The sequence below is a fragment of the Syngnathoides biaculeatus genome, chromosome 6, assembly GCF_019802595.1.
Source record: "Syngnathoides biaculeatus isolate LvHL_M chromosome 6, ASM1980259v1, whole genome shotgun sequence".
Lineage (NCBI taxonomy): Eukaryota > Metazoa > Chordata > Actinopteri > Syngnathiformes > Syngnathidae > Syngnathoides > Syngnathoides biaculeatus.
The window spans coordinates 20,530,603-20,546,440 of record NC_084645.1 but is presented as its reverse complement, the minus strand read 5'-3'; the positions used below and the strand labels follow the sequence as shown (position 1 = coordinate 20,546,440).

At 44.5% G+C, this 15,838-nt stretch overlaps 3 protein-coding genes across 5 annotated transcripts in view; 2 read left to right on the top strand and 1 right to left on the bottom strand.

Annotated features, from left to right (window-relative positions):
* fbxl13 (F-box and leucine-rich repeat protein 13) overlaps window positions 1-1,785 on the bottom strand; it is a 29,232-nt gene extending 27,447 nt beyond the window's left edge. For all 3 annotated transcript variants that reach the window (XM_061823248.1, XM_061823250.1, XM_061823249.1), the window contains exons 1-4: window positions 1,287-1,785; window positions 1,090-1,196; window positions 293-383; window positions 145-212 (exon numbers count right to left, since the gene is read on the bottom strand). In XM_061823248.1, the coding sequence (XP_061679232.1) occupies window positions 145-212; window positions 293-383; window positions 1,090-1,196; window positions 1,287-1,355 (335 nt within the window). In that variant the 5' untranslated portion in view covers window positions 1,356-1,785. The remainder of the gene's footprint in view (window positions 1-144; window positions 213-292; window positions 384-1,089; window positions 1,197-1,286) is intronic.
* A 4,347-nt stretch (window positions 1,786-6,132) lies between these two features.
* On the top strand, window positions 6,133-10,953 carry armc10 (armadillo repeat containing 10). Its single transcript, XM_061823646.1, has 7 exons — window positions 6,133-6,643; window positions 7,335-7,480; window positions 7,566-7,700; window positions 8,702-8,878; window positions 8,960-9,031; window positions 9,612-9,842; window positions 10,552-10,953. Exons 1-7 carry the CDS (start codon window positions 6,379-6,381, stop codon window positions 10,645-10,647), a joined length of 1,122 nt encoding a protein of 373 aa, XP_061679630.1. The 5' UTR covers window positions 6,133-6,378; the 3' UTR covers window positions 10,648-10,953.
* Window positions 10,954-12,858: 1,905 nt separating this feature from the next.
* The window catches only part of LOC133501929 (DENN domain-containing protein 5B-like), a 28,861-nt gene continuing 25,881 nt past the window's right edge, over window positions 12,859-15,838 (top strand). The window contains exon 1 of the mRNA XM_061822129.1: window positions 12,859-13,145. Coding sequence (XP_061678113.1) covers window positions 13,037-13,145 — 109 coding nt within the window. The 5' untranslated portion in view covers window positions 12,859-13,036. The remainder of the gene's footprint in view (window positions 13,146-15,838) is intronic.

The window sequence follows — 15,838 nt, the reverse complement described above, 5'->3', positions numbered from 1 at the left end:
TTATGGCAAATGCGCCCCCCGCTGTCCATACAAGTGAAAATCAATACTGTAAAATGTATATACAATAAAAACCCAAAATGTTACACTTTTGTGAGGGCCAAAATCCATACAAGCGTTGTGATGCTTCAAAACGACAGCCCTTACCTGAAACAGGAACTTGTCAGTTTGCTCCTGTAACAGGAGTAGGCCATCTCATATTTGCGGAAAATCGCCTTGGGGGGGGGGGGGAATCACGTCAATTGGAGAAACCACAACATCCCACCAGGCGGGACTTCTGACTGACGCGCGTCACCTTGAGTTCATCGGAGTCCATATATTCCGCGTCATCCAATTGCAGAGAGGCGAGCACTGACCGCTGCGCGCTATCGCTGAGAAACTTGTTCCTGAAAGACAATAAAGTTGGTGTCCAGACCTAGACAAATGCTTTTGATATTTTGATTTTATACTTCCTCCTCGCAAGATTCTTCTGTTCATGTCAACCAACACTTGCACAACGCAAAGAGGTCATACAAGTTAGTTTAGAGCAAAATGGTTGATTCATCCCATGAGGGCAAAATGACATTATCACAGGAGCAATATTCACACATACACTTTGCTGTATGAAAATATGGACTGGAGACAAAAAGCAGCATTAGGAAGGATTGCAAGCGAGACAGAGGACCCGCAAACAGTAGACACCCCGACCTATGGACAATTTCAAGTCTTTGATGACCTAACGTGCGTTTTTGGAAGCGGTGAACAAGTATTCACTGCTCAACCGACAACTACAATTATATTGTTCAATAATTACCTGAAAATTCGTTAAAAAGGTACTGACAGTAATTGATTGGATTGTGCACAATTAATCAATTTCCCTTAATTGGTCCAAAAATTATTTACAAACAATGGATCTTCGTTCATCTACGTACACCAGCAATGTATTGTGACAGGCACAACTACTGAATATGCTTTCATTCTATTGCATAACCATCCATTTAGTGTGACTTTTGTTTTTGATGTGCAGGAAGATTTTTTTTGGGGGTTAGGGTGGGATGCCTCAGCTATAGTGCAAAAAAAAAAAAAAAAAGGTCAAATCCGAGTGGGACCTACCAGTCCACATTCTGCAGATTGTCGTGTCCCTGGAAGGTGATCAGGGTGTTTTTCAAAAACTGGATTGGGTCTCTGGGATCCAACCGGCATGAGGCAATCAACAAAGCCTGTTGTCAAGGAACAATAACAAAACAATCAGTTCAAGTAATAATACACCATGTTAACTTGTAAAAAAAAATGATTTTTTTTTTTTTTACCTTGTATAACTGTTGAAGCTCATACTCTGTCAGAGCACCCACTTCGATTTTTGACTGTTTTCCCGTCATTTGCGAATCTAGTCATTCTTTTAAAAGCCACGCTTCGCTAGCATGAGCTACAGAAATGTAAATGGAACACAAACGATGACAAAAAAAAAAAGGACTCATGAAATTGAAAGTTGACTTAACTTTTCATTTTTTTTACCACTCGTTTTGGAGCGTCATCTTCAGTCTTTGAAAAAAAAATTATTCATCCTAACTGTGGAGTGACTGCGACAAGTTTACGTCATCACCAATCGTCATTTATGCGTGACGTCAGTCTACGCGACGATATAAGCGAAATGTTTGGGGAAATGCGACGTTTCCTCTTCGATGTAATTTCACGTAGACATTACTAAAATATGACATCTAACCATAAATAATCACAATGTCCAAATTTTTGCTTTCTTTTGAGTGGAATCAAATTAATCTCGAACGTGTACAACGCCTTTACGCCACATACATTCTTCTTCTTCTTTTCCTTTCGGCTTGTCCCGTTAGGGGTCGCCACAGCGTGTCATCTTTTGCCATCTTAGCCTATCTCCTGCATCTTCCTCTCAACACCCCAACTGCCCTCATGTCTTCCCTCACCACATCCATAAACCTTCTCTTTGGTCTTCCTCTCGCTCTCTCTTCCTTGACAGCTCCATCCTCAGCATCCTTCTACCAATACATTCACTCTCTCGCCTCTGAACATGTCCAAACCATCGAAGTCTGCTCTCTCGAATCTTGTCTCCAAAACATTCAGCTTTGGCTGTCCCTCGAATGAGCTCATTTCTAATCCTATCCAACCTGCTCACTCCGAGCGAGAACCTCAACATCTTCATTTCTGCCACCTCCAGTTCAGCTTCCTGTTGTTTCTTCAGTGCCACCGTCTCTAATCCGTACATCATGGCCGGCCTCACCGCTGTTTTGTAAACTTTGCCCTTCGTCCTAGCGGAGACTCTTCTGTCACATAACACACCAGACACCTTTCGCCAGCTGTTCCAACCTGCTCGGACCCGTTTCTTCACTTCCTGACCACACTCTCCATTGCTCTGTATTGTTGACCCCAAGTATTTGAAGTCGTCCACCCTCGCTATCTCTTCTCCCCGTAGCCTCACTCTTCCCCCTCCACTTTTCTCATTCACGCACATATATTCTGTTTTACTTCGGCTAATCTTCATTCCTCTCCTTTCCAGTGCATGTCTCCATCTTTCCAATTGTTCCTCTGCGTGCTCCCTGCTTTCACTGCATATGACAATATCATCTGCGAACATCATGGTCCAAGGGGATTCCAGTCTAACCTCATCTGTCAGCCTATCCATTACCACTGCAAACAGGAAGGGGCTCAGAGCTGATCCCTGATGCAGTCCCACCTCCACCTTAAATTCCTCTGTCACACCTAAGGCACACCTCACCATTGTTCTGCTGCCATCATACATGTCCTGTACTATTTTAACATACTTCTCTGCCACACCAGACTTACGCATGCAGTACCACAGTTCCTCTCTTGGTACTCTGTCATAGGCTTTCTCTAGATCCACAAAGACACAATGTAGCTCCTTCTGACCTTCTCTGTACTTTTCCACACGCATCCTCAAGGCAAATAATGCATCTGTGGTACTCTTTCTAGGCATGAAACCGTACTGTTGCTCGCAGATACTTACTTCTGTCCTGAGTCTAGCCTCCACTACTCTTTCCCATAACTTCATTGTGTGGCTCATCAACTTTATTCCTCTATAGTTCCCACACCTCTGAACATCCCCTTTGTTCTTAAAAATGGGAACTAGAACACTTTTCCTCCATTCTTCAGGCATCTTTTCGCCCGCTAGTATTCTGTTGAATAAGTTGGTCAAAAACTCCACAGCCATCTCTCCAAATTGCTTCCATACCTCTACCGGTATGTCATCAGGACCAACTGCCTTTCCATTTTTCATCCTTTGTAGTGCCTTTCTGACTTCCCCCTTAGTAATCATTTCCACTTCCTGGTCCTTCACTCTTGCCTCTTCAACTCTTCCTTCTCTCTCATTTTCTTCATTCAACAACTTCTCAAAGTATTCTTTCCATCTACTTAGTACACTACCGGCACCAGTCAACACATTTCCATCTCTATCCTTAATCACCCTTACCTGCTGCACATCCTTCCCATCTCTATCCCTCTGTCTGGCCAACCTGTAGAGATCCTTTTCTCCTTCTTTCGTGTCCAACCTGGTGTACATGTCTTCATGTGCCTCTTGTTTAGCCTTTGCCACCTCTACCTTTGCCCTACGTCGCATCTCGATGTACTCCTTTCGCCTCTCCTCAGTCCTCTCAGTATCCCACTTCTTCTTCGCTAATCTCTTTCCTTGTATGACTCCCTGTATTTTGGGGTTCCACCACCAAGTCTCCTTCTCCCCTTTCCTACCAGATGACACACCAAGTACTCTCCTGCCTGTCTCTCTGATCACCTTGGCTGTCGTCGTCCAGTCTTCCGGGAGCTTCGGTTGTCCATCGAGAGCCTGTCTCACCTCTTTCCGGAAGGCCGCACGACATTCTTCCTTTCTCAGCTTCCACCACATGGTTCTCTGCTCTACCTTTGTCTTCTTCATCTTCCTACCCACCACCAGAATCATCCTACATACTACCATCCTATGCTGTCGAGCTACACTCTCCCCTACCACTACTTTACAGTCAGTAACCTCCTTCAGATTACATCGTCTGCACAAAATATAATCTACCTGCGTGGTTCTACCTCCGCTCTTGTAGGTCACTATGTGCTCCTCCCTCTTCTGGAAATAAGTGTTCACTACAGCCATCTCCATCCTTTTTGCAAAGTCCACCACCATCTGCCCTTCAAAGTTCCTTTCCTGGATGCCGTACTTACCATCACTTCTTCATCGCCCCTGTTTCCTTTACCAATATGTCCATTACAATCTGCACCAATCACAACTCTCTCGCTGTCTGGGATGCTCAGAACTACTTCATCTAGTTCCTTCCAGAATTTCTCTTTCAACTCTAGGTCACATCCTACCTGTGGTGCATAGCCGCTAACCACATTATACATAACACCCTCAATTTCAAATTTTAGTCTCATCACTCGATCTGATACTCTTTTTACCTCCAAGACATTCTTAGCCAGCTCTTCCTTTAAAATAACCCCTACTCCATTTCTCTTCCCATCTACTCCGTGGTAGAATAATTTAAACCCTGCTCCCAAACTTCTAGCCTTACTACCTTTCCACCTGCTCTCTTGGATGCACAGAATATCAACCTTTCTCCTAATCATCATGTCAACCAACTCCTGAGCTTTTCCTGTCATAGTCCCAACATTCAAAGTCCCTACACTCAGTTGTAGGCTCTGTGCATTCCTTTTTTTCTTCTGACGCTGGATCCGGTTTCCTCCTCTTCTTTGTCTTCGACCAACAGTAGCTGAATTTCCACCGACGCCCTGCAGGTTAGCAGTGCCGGGGGCGGGCGTTGTTAACCCGGGCCACGACCGATCCGGTATGGGATTCTTTAGATGAACGCTCATATTTGTTTGGCACAGTTTTTACGCCGGATGCCCTTTCTGACGCAACCCTCTGCATTTATCCGGGCTTGGGACCGGCCTACAGATTGCACTGGTTTGTGCCCCCATAGGGCTGCATTTTACGCCACATACATTATAAACCGGATACTCAATATTTATACATTTAAATATTAAACAGCTCTATAAAGCACTTTCAAAAACAATCCGATTAAAACTGTGACATACATAAAAACGGAACAAAAAAACAATTAATATAAACATTTAAAAATTGCAAACAGATTTACTGCAAGGGTGATCTTACAAGTATGCAATCGCAGGCAATAGCCTGGGGGCTTGAAATTTCCATGGGCCCTGAACTTGTCATGAAACAGAATAAAGTTTGTTTTGAAATCAAAATCCAAAATGTTTCATCTATCATGATTGTTTCAACTCCTCGTGCAATGGACTTCTCCTAGACAGTAGGTGGAAAAAAAGATTGGTGTGCTTCTGAGGAAAATGAATGAGAATTGCAAGTAGGGTAGGGGGAAAAAGGAGAAGGCAAGGTTGATTTATTTTATTTTTAGATTCTGCTCAAAGGATTTTGCACCCAGATAAAAAAAAAAAAAAAAAAAAGCAGTTCCCGCCTCTGCTGTGATGCCTTGGCGATGCTACCTGTGGTGCATTTAAAAAAAATATATATTTAAAAAAGGACGGAGAGTTTGATCCACTGTAGATAATCAATTTCAGAATTGATCGTCTGACATGCAGGAAGGTAGGAACTTGCCTCAAAATAATTGTAATTCAAGTGATTAGGTTGGTATTCTCGTCTTAACTGTCTCTTATACTGGAAATGGGCACATAGATTTTCTTCATTAGTATGCTATACAAGGATACATTGTGTAAAAACGGTATCCCACCAATACAGGAACTGTTGTTGCATTATTCTTTTCATTTTCATGATCACAATAAAAAAATTAACAAATGTCGTTTCTAAATTCCCCCGTGCATTCATTAGAAATAGTGGAAGAAATAATGCATAATAAATACAATCATACAGTAACCTATAAATAAGGGAAAACGTGGGACACCTTAAAGTGACAAAAAAAAAAAAACTTATTTTCCAGCACCCCCCACGAAATAACAGACTGCATTGTGGGGAAAAAAAACAATTTTGCGTGGGCCTCTAAAATCCTTCCGACGCGATTACTTTTTGGTTGACATTTTCCAATAATGTTAAGATATTTTTGTATGATCATAAAAAAAGTTATAAGGCTTAACTATATTCTAAATTGTTAAAAATGGGGTAAAAAAGTCCAACATTTTAGTTATATATTAGTGTCACTCTGAGGAAGATTTTAACGTCGGACTATTTTCTACCCGGTAGAGAAACGATGTAACACATATAAAAACAAACTCCAGCACGATGAGTCCTTGCAAGTTAGTTTTGTGCTGTGAAGTTAGTTTCCAGTTAATAAACGAGCCGTGTTATTAGATGATATTTCAGTACATGCGCATACAGGCCAGAGTTTCCGGCATCCGGTGAAACCTCCCCAGCCGAGATTAGCTCAAGAGACAGCGGCGAGGATGAGCGACGGCGGCTCGAGTATGACGCCGAGAATCGGCAGCATGAAGACTTTGCTCGGGATCGTCGCCGGTGCTGGGGCCTCTTATGGGATTTATAAACTCATAAGCGGGGGGAGCTGGAGGAGATACAAGAGAAGCGGCGACAATAGTGAAGGCTGTGCTTCAAGGGGCGGTCAAGGGAACCCTCGGCCGGAAAGCCTGCTTGCCAAAGTGTCTAGACTGGACCTTGTTTGTCCTCCAACTGAGAGAACTGAGCATGCTTCAGGTCAGTTTTATCGTTCTATTTTTCAAATCTCGATCATTGTACTCGCCATAGCGACACGAAAAGGAGCAGAACGTGCAGATCACGACAGACGTGTAACTTGGCTCGGCTGTAATCAGTTTTGATAACTCTTTGAGCTGCACTTCTTGCGCATCGCCATTCTACTTTTCCTCCATTTTATTAGCAACAGACACAGGCAAGACACATAAAGTCATATACAGTAGTTGAAGTCAGGTCTCGTAGAATTGAAAATTGCCCGTGAAGTGAGTTTGAAATCTGATTATTCAAAGAAACACTCCTATATAATGCTCCCATAATTTAACTTACGCTGCAGATTCAATTGACACGGCAGCACATACAGGCTGAAATCTGACGACACATCTATGGAGGGTTTCTCACCCAGCTGAAAGTGGGGCAAGAACAAGAAGTGTAACTGCCGATTGCTCTCTAACCCGATGCCGAGTCCAGAAATCAATACAGGTTCTGGTTCACACACGTCATGACTTGCAATATTCTAACATAAAGGCAAAAAAGAGATGTTGCAGTTTCCTTAAAAGATGTCGAATTGAGATTTTTTCGGGGCATACTTTTGCATTCCTAGTGATTGCACATTATGTGGTCAAGGAAACCATAAGTCTAATTGGCCCACACACAAATTTGCGTCCGCTGATTATGGCTGCCACTGACTTCACAGATGACATCGTCGCCAATTCTGCCGGAAACCTTGAGCCGAGGCACCTGAAAGCGCTGCTGACGCGTCTGCAGACGAGCGCTAACGCGCCAGAACGGTGTCGACTCTTGCTCACTTTAGGAAACGCTGCTGCTTTTACCGTCAACCAGGTACAGGCCTTTAAAAAAAAAAAAAAAACATAATCCAAATGCATTTTATATGCCTCTGCAAACATACGCATCTTCCCTCCCACAGAACGTTATCCGCGAATGCGAAGGGATCCCCATCGTTGGTGGCTTCCTCTCTGACCCTGCGTCAGAGGTTAAAGTGCAGACGCTGAACGCTTTAAATAATCTCTGCATGAACATCCAAAACCAGGAGCAGCTGAAGGTACGCGGCCGCACGCGCTGAACCCGCGTTTGTCGCAGGGAATCCGTGTCAGACGCACCCACCACTGGCCAAAATCTGTAATTAACAGACACCATTGGAAAAAAAACTTCATTCACGATAAGTTTTAAAGTTAAACGGGATGTTTTTCTTATACAAAATCAAGTCTTACAGTTGAACCTAAATTCATTTTAACACATTTTCGTCAAAGATTTAACACTATTCCGCTGATTTTAAACGTGAATCTCTCTACAATGTATGTACTGTAACCAGCATTTATAGATTTATGGTAGGTGTGCCTCTTCTCATTCATTTTCTCAACTTTTTCTATACGGTTTTAGCCCTATTAAACATAACCGTATCAAAGACTTTAAAGTATTCCTCACTATCAAGAAATTGGAGAGTCGTAAAACATCACCTTAAGGAAATAAAACGTCTTTAACTTGAATAGTTCTCAAAAAAGGGAGGGCCTAAACCAAAAGATGCGTATTTATAGGATCATTGATTTCAGTTCACGTTTGTTAATCCACGGAAGACCTTTAAAAACAAGGCAAAAAAACAACAACAAAAACATCCAAATACAGCTGAAAGACATAAACCACAAATTCTGTTCTATTTAAACTTTACTCTAGACCAGATAAAATTTTGCAGAGAGAAAAATCTGATACTTTCAGAAAATGATAATCTGGCCTTAAAATTTTTCGATGACATTAAACCTGTCGCAAATTTTCAACCCCTGCCCGGAAAGGGTTAATCTTGATTTGGCCATTACAGAAAAGCAAAAACAATGAACAAGAAAAAAAATAGTTGTAAAATTATGAAAGATGGCGATGGCTTTTTTTTCCCAGTTGAGTGAGCTGCAATTTTTATTCAATTTTTTTGTCATGAATTTAAAAAAAAAAAAAAAATACACAAACTTTTAAAAAATCTGCGATACAACAGGGGGGGTGTTGTAAATTCTTGGGGTTACCGCCGTCTCCAAAAAAACATTTCTGGTCTTTCAGGTTTACGTGCCACAAGTGCTGGAGTTGATCGAGATGTCCCCGGTGAACTCCGACCTCCAGTCGGGTGCTCTGAGGCTGCTGACCAACCTTTCGGTGACGGACAAACACCAACACTTGCTCAAGGGTTCTGTGACGCTTTTACTCTCTCTCGTGGTGGTGGGTGATGCAGCGTTGCAGGTTAGCGTGGAGATAGATAAATAAAATACATTTGATATAGATGAATGAGTACGCTATAAGCTATATATCATTTTTTTTCAGGTTCAGACCTTGAAGGTTCTTGTGAATTTGTCATCTAATCCCGACATCATGGACGATATTGTTCAGGCTCAGGTAAGAAGTCCGCTTGAAAAGCGAAATGGCGACCTCTGGTGGCCACAGGAGGAAGTTTAAATGCTGCGTTTGGGATCACAGTCGCATTCGAAAGACTCAATCGCGACAGGCATTTTCAGAGATGGGCAGCGAACAACAGCTTTACTGCGTTGTTTAAGTCACACTTGAATGGATAGCTTCGAGAAATACATAAATGACTCCTTTTAATGGCCTCCGCTAGGGGGCAGGAGAGGGACAGAGCAGGCAGCAGCAATAAAGCCATCACATAGTCGTATAGCATAGGATTTAAAAACAAAACAGGCGTGTTTTTTTTTTTCTTTTGTATGGAATATTTTTATATAGAATTTTTGAAATATCTAGACTGTCCTTGATTACGATTTTTTTTTTTTTTTTTTCCCATATTCAAACGTTGTTCTTTGTTCAATGTTTCCTCCATATTCCTCCACACCTCACAATATAGCGGGGGCGTGAAGGATGACCGGCGTCGCTGTACACTGCTATTTTCCTTGATTTAAACATAACAAAATGGAAAAATGAATTTAAAGTCACGGTACCTCGGTACCCCCTCCACCCCCCCCAGGCCCCGGCTTCCGTCGTGCTGCTGTTCGACGCGCAAACGGCGCCGGCGGTGCTCCTGCGGCTGCTGACGTTCGCGGGCAACCTGAAGGCGTGGAGACCTTCGGCGCAGGCGGCCGACGAACTGAGGCGCAAGCGCGACTGCCTCTTCCGGGTCATGCTGGACGACGAGTCGGAGCTGCACGGGCGACTGGTCAAGCTGCTCTCCCACCCCGACAGGGAGATTCAAGTGCAGGTGGCCCGCATTTTGACATAGACCACCAATAAACCCCGCCCCCACCCTACGGCAATATCTGCACTCGAGACCTTTTCGTCATGATGTCATAAATGCATACATCAGGTCTTTGTGACGACGGGACTCTGTGGTCCTCACGCCATTTTGGCATTATGCTCGTGTTTGTTGGTGATTTGGAAGACGCATCTGCGCCCACCTTTGAGATTCCTGCCTGATGTCTTGAGACGTTGCCTTAATTCAACATTTTCAAAACGAATAAGAAAAACGATTTGACGCATCGAAAAGAAAAAAAGTCACAATATTCCAATTTTGTGAAATTGCTTTTTTTCTTCAAACGGAACTTAATTTCTGTAAAATATATATATATTTTTCAAGTTTATTCTTGTTAAAATTATGTATTTATTCTTGGAAAATTCTGAAATTATTCAGTTGCAAAATTGCCTTATTGTCACAATAATTTGATTTGCACATTATTTTTTGCAATTGTATCGTAATTCTATGACATTGTTCTCATCGAATTGGAAATATTTATTTTTTTGGGAGTGGGGGGGGGCTTCATATCTTGAGGACAGTGCAATGTGCGGTCGTCCCAGTCAATAGATCGATTCCGTTTCCAGATTATTCAGTTTTATCCATCAAAGCCGCCGATAACGTATTTCTATCAGCCATAAAAAAAAACTTTTTTTTTGTTTTTTTTAAATCCCGGCAGTGCCGCCTGGGATGCGAAGGCCTCACGCTTGAAGGCACCGAAGAGCCTTCGCAGGAATCCAGTTTGAAACAAATGCGGGCGTTGGAACTGCGATGAGCGATTTTTGACGGGATTCCAATCACGTTTGTCGGATTACAGCCGAGAGTGGACGTTACCCGCAAGTCTCGTTAAGTACTTGGTGGAACGCGCCGGGCGGTTTAGCCGAAGGCCTGCAGGATCCGGAAAGTGTCACGACTTGTGGCGAAATATGTATACGTTGACGCTGTTGACTTCCGTCTCTCGGGAACTGATCTAGCGGGAGACTTTTCGCTTATTTATTGATTGATGTAGGCAGCAGTGCTGTGTTGAATGAAATATTTTTATGCGTAAATATTTCAATAAATGCGCTACATATGAACAACATGTATGTTTGAATGAGAATTATTGCCTCCTTACCTTGTGGTAAGTTGATATTATTGCCTTAAAAGCACGCTAACACCTTGTATGTAGCGATTCACATGCAAAAGTCTACACACCCTTGTTCAAAAGGGCTTTGGGGCACAAATAATAACGAGACCCAGATAAATGATTTCAAAAGTGTTTTTCCACCGTTGAGGTGTGATCTGTAAAAATTGATTTTTGAAACAATGTCGGAAGTGTGCGCACCCTTTTATAACAGGCCGAATGAGCTGATCATATTGCAATTTTTAAAATGGAAGTCAACACGTACCTGGAACCATTTAAAGTGCCTTGATGTCAGATGTTCTAGTAGGCTTTTCCAAGGATGATTATTATTATTTGTTGCTTTCTAGGAAAAAAAAAAAATGAAACATTTATGCTAACGCCGACTACTGTTCGGAAATGTCTTCAAACTCATTCGTTGCCCTTGATGGCTGTTGAATTCAAATATCCATGTTAACGTCGAGGCCTGGCAGTGAATGAGTTGTAAGGATCCTTGTGAGGATATGCAGCTCAGAAAATGGTTGAATGGTACACAAACAAGGCAAAACTGCGCTCGGTGACATTTTAAATTTCTATTAGCTACCATCTAGTGCTGGGTGTGGCACGCCTGGTTCTGCGCCTAAATATTTACAAAACTGAAAACTTAAAATATTTGGTTCACGTGATTTTCTTTTTCTTGTTTTTTTTTTTTTTTTTTTTTTTTAAATTTCCTATACCTCAGAACAGAGCGTAGGCGCATCAGGGCTTCATCTTCACACGATTGTAAGCCATCATCAATCGTGAGCTCCGAAGAATGTTCGTTTTTCACTCTCGTTCAGGTAGAACGTATACAGTATTAAAGATACAGTTTTCTTCATAAACTTTTCTATCTTAAAAAAAAATCTTGCTGCCAGGTGTCACACATTAGCATTTGCGATGCATATTTCGAGTGACGGAAAAAAAAAATACAGTGTAGATTTTTACAAGCGCACCCTAATTTTCAAACTTTGAATAAAACAGGCAGACTAAATATATGTTTTTAATTTAAATATTTTTCCATAGTGGCCGGCACGGTAAAGCGCCGGCCTCACAATTCTGAGGTCCCAGGTTCAATTCCGGCCCCGCCTGTGTGGAGTTTGCATGTTCTCCCCCGGGCCTGCGTGGCTTTCCTCCGGGTGGGCACTTTGCTTTCCTCCCACAACCCAAAAAACGCAACATTAATTGGACACACCAAATTGCCCCAAGGTGTGATTGTGAGTGGGGCTGTTTTGTCTCGATGTGCCCTGGGATTGGCTGGCGACCAGTTCGGGGTGTACCCGTTGACAGCTGGGATGGGCTCCAGCACTCCCCGCGACCCTCGTGAGGATAAGCGGCAAAGAAAATGGATGAACGAATGGGTACTTACTGTTTGTGTTCAAGAAAAGTTGCTGTTGGTTGACATCGTCACATTTGATAGAATAACGGCGTCATCAAGTAGTATTGCGACTGGATATTGCAGAGTACTCAAATGCGATGTCGACACTTGTACTTGTACCTGCGCTGTAAAAAAAATGAATCCCGAGGCTCCAGCACTCCCCGCGACCCTTGTGAGGATGAGCGGCAAAGAAGCTGGATGGATGGATGGATGATATTTTTCATAGTCACCAGAGAGCCGCGCCAGAAGGATGACGGGGGCCACGTGGGGCTCCGGAGCCGCGGGTTGCAGACCCCTGAGGGAACCAATCAATCGCGTCCTTGTGTTCGAACCTTGAAATGGGTCGCAAGCGTATGGAATAAATGCCCCCACCGAATGAATATTGAATATGAATGTTTTGACGTCTTTGACCCCCCCCCCCCCCGCCCTTTTCTTGTCCTCCAGCACGCCGCCCCCACCCTTACCCGCTCCTCCCCCCGCCAGCCCACACGAGATGACGGCGGTACCATCCGGTGCTCCTCTCCCACTTCAGCGGCACCCACCCGGAGGACCGGAGGCAGGCGACGTCCCCCCGCCGCCCCCCACCGAGAGCCGGCCGCGGGACGATTAGTCAGACTTCCAGGCGGGCTTCTCTCTTCCGTGCGACCGAAGATGAGCACCTCCGCGCCGTCCGCCGGTTCGGCTTCTTGCCGCTTCGCCCACTACTTCGTCGTGTGTGGACTGGACCCGGAGACGGGCCTGGAGCCGGACGATGGAACAGGTAGAAACATGACAACAACCAGATGCGTGTTTCGGGACCAGAATATGAGCGGTTTAGTGCGACTGTAAATGGCGTTATTTTCAGGATGATAGCCCCCATTTTGTCATCCGTCATTTTTTTGTGTGCGTGTCAAATCAGTATTCAGAAGGCTTATCTCATCAACAAAATTGCCGTTATGAAACAAAGCTATTTTAAAAGCAGGCACAAATGGGGGAAAAAAAATATAACATTCGACTTGAAAGGTACATTTTGTTTTGTTTTTTTTTTTTTACCATTATGACGACACAATCCTGCATATACATATCTTTTACTCTCTGTCACCTTTTTCACCCCACAATCATAAAAACAAAATATCCTCAATAGCTTATTTGTCGTTCGCCACCTCCCTGCTTCCAGCTGCCCCCCCCCCCGTTTTGTCCTCCAAAATCCAGAGAATAGAGAGAAGGTGTTTGTGGGTGACGTACCACCGGGTTGCCATGGCAATACCAGTCGATGGTGATGCTTCCCACCTTGGGGGGCTCGCTTGGCTTTTATTTACTGACGGAGGAAAGAGAAAAATGGGAGATGGCAGTTGTTTTTGTTCCTGATTGCGGGGATGAATTCTGCGAGAAAAAAAAAAGTGCTGTCTGGATCATCTAACGTCACTTCCGGGTTGGAAATTGGAATTCTAAAAAAAAAAAAAAAAATCTTTTCCGTGATATCAACCCTCACATCGTTATGCTCTCAAGAACTGCTGCGCTTTAAGCCGCCGCCGATTTGGTCTTCTAACTGGCCTTTAAGCCGCGGCTCCCCGCCGAGAGGGCGACGGCGCCGCCGCTCGGGCGTTGGGCAGCGCTGCCGATCTGCTTACGTAACGGCGGCGGCGGCGGGCCATCTCCTCGCCACTGCAGCAGAAGCGGCAGCGGGATGTGCTCCTTCGAGGGATTTCCTGCCTGCACGGGAACGTTGCGCCGTGCAGGAGGAGAATGACAGCCTTAATGTCGTGTATATATAGCATCTCCCGAAATGGAGTGCACCCCTGACTGCGAAAAATACCTCCACATGCAACCATTAATGAGGAAATCTCAGGCAACAAAGGTCACTCACATTTGAAAAATGTACGGGTGTGGTCGGTCGTGCCCGCAGATATAAAGTTGCGGGTGTATGTTCTGTTTGTAATTATGTGTGTACCCCTTTAAGAACGCAGGGGGGGGGGGCGGTGGCAGGTAAACGAGGAAGTAGAAGTAGGCTGAGGAAGCAGCAGCTCGTTGTTGAGAGCTTTTATGTTCAAAAAAAGATTTCCGGCTGCGGTTCACTGCGCCGGATCGCTTTTCATGTCAGCCGAGAGTGTGCGACAAGTGCGCAATTGCGCAGTGGCGCAGCTTAGAGGGAATACTGGTCAAGACGACACAAAATAAGCGGCGTATTTCTTATCGAAACGCGCGTGATTTTTCGTGCTCGACTGTGCAGATTTGCGAGTGCGACGGTGCGCGGGCGCACACGCGCCTGTCAAATCACAATAACTGACACCCCAAAGTGAAAATGTCCAGATTGTGCTGAAATGTTTTTGTCCTGTCCCATACTTTGTGCCCTCCACCTCCTATTTGAAGATCCCTGACAAACGGTCAGTCGGGTTCTGGTGCGCTGGTCGTCCCGGAAGCGGGTTTGTGGTCCCTTTTCACCTTGCGTACTGCCCCGTTGGCCCACTTTCCAAAGGGAGGGGGTCACGCTCTGCCTTGTACTTTGGTGGCAGCCGTGTCGACGTTCACGGCCGAGTGTCGAGTTACTTTGAAGCAACTGTAAATGGGCGAGGTTCTACCAGCTGGGAGGTATTTCGTCTGCGTTCACTCTCTTGACCCATGAAAAAGAAACACGCCAGGGGGGTGTGCTCACTTTTAGGAGACGCAGTGCATCCGAACACTCCTTGTCCTTTTATGTCGTCGGCTTAGTGTGTTTTTTAAAAACCGGTGCAGTTATTTCCCCCCTCGAATGCAGTAGTTACACGCAGTGCAGTCGCCTCGGATTCCCGTCATTTAAGCAGTTCTCCGCCGGCTGTTATTTTCATATTTTGGTTCAGTGGCATGTTGACGTCATATCTTGTGGTCTGTGCCGCTCACGGTACTTTAACCTCGCAGCGGGTGTGCGCGATACATTGTGTTGCATTTTGAAGAGAGCGAGGTTGCGCCGCACTAGCGTGAAACTCTTTCTGTGTACAAGCCGAGGCTTATAACCAGGTGCGCTAACACCAGCGCCGCGCTAATGCCACCGCCGCGCTAACGCTAGCGCCGCATCACTGCATAAACAGCAGGGTTGAAAGCGGGTGAAAAAAGTGGCGGCTTGTAGGCCGGAAATTACATTATTATATACTTCTTTTCCTTTCGGCTTGTCCCATTCGGGGTTATACAGCGCAGCAAAGAGAAAATATACAGCAAACGCAGATATGCTGATCCTCTGTGTTCACAGACACAGAAATGACATCCAGTTTGATAGCTACTTACTAAAATTGACCGGTGCCAAACTCAGGGCCCAGGGGCCAGATCCGGCCCGCCGCACGGTTTGATGTGGCCCGCAAAGCCAAATCTACAGCGTCAATTTCCAGGATTCTTGGAAAAATCTGGACTAAAATTTCAAATTGTCGCGCATCATAAATGGTAAGGTTGAGATACTACAAGCATTTTTGTGTAACCAATCATTCATAGTTGAAACAAAAAAAA

What these genes read in the sequence shown, in the direction of transcription:
- armc10 (XM_061823646.1), top strand. Translation starts at nt 6,379, where the DNA reads ATGAGCGACGGCGGCTCGAGTATGACGCCGAGAATCGGCAGCATGAAG. An exon ending in GAGAACTGAGCATGCTTCAG is followed by an intron (nt 6,644 to 7,334) that starts GTCAGTTTTATC and finishes CTGACTTCACAG; the next exon opens with ATGACATCGTCGCCAATTCT. An exon ending in ACAGGGAGATTCAAGTGCAG is followed by an intron (nt 9,843 to 10,551) that starts GTGGCCCGCATT and finishes AAATCCCGGCAG; the next exon opens with TGCCGCCTGGGATGCGAAGG.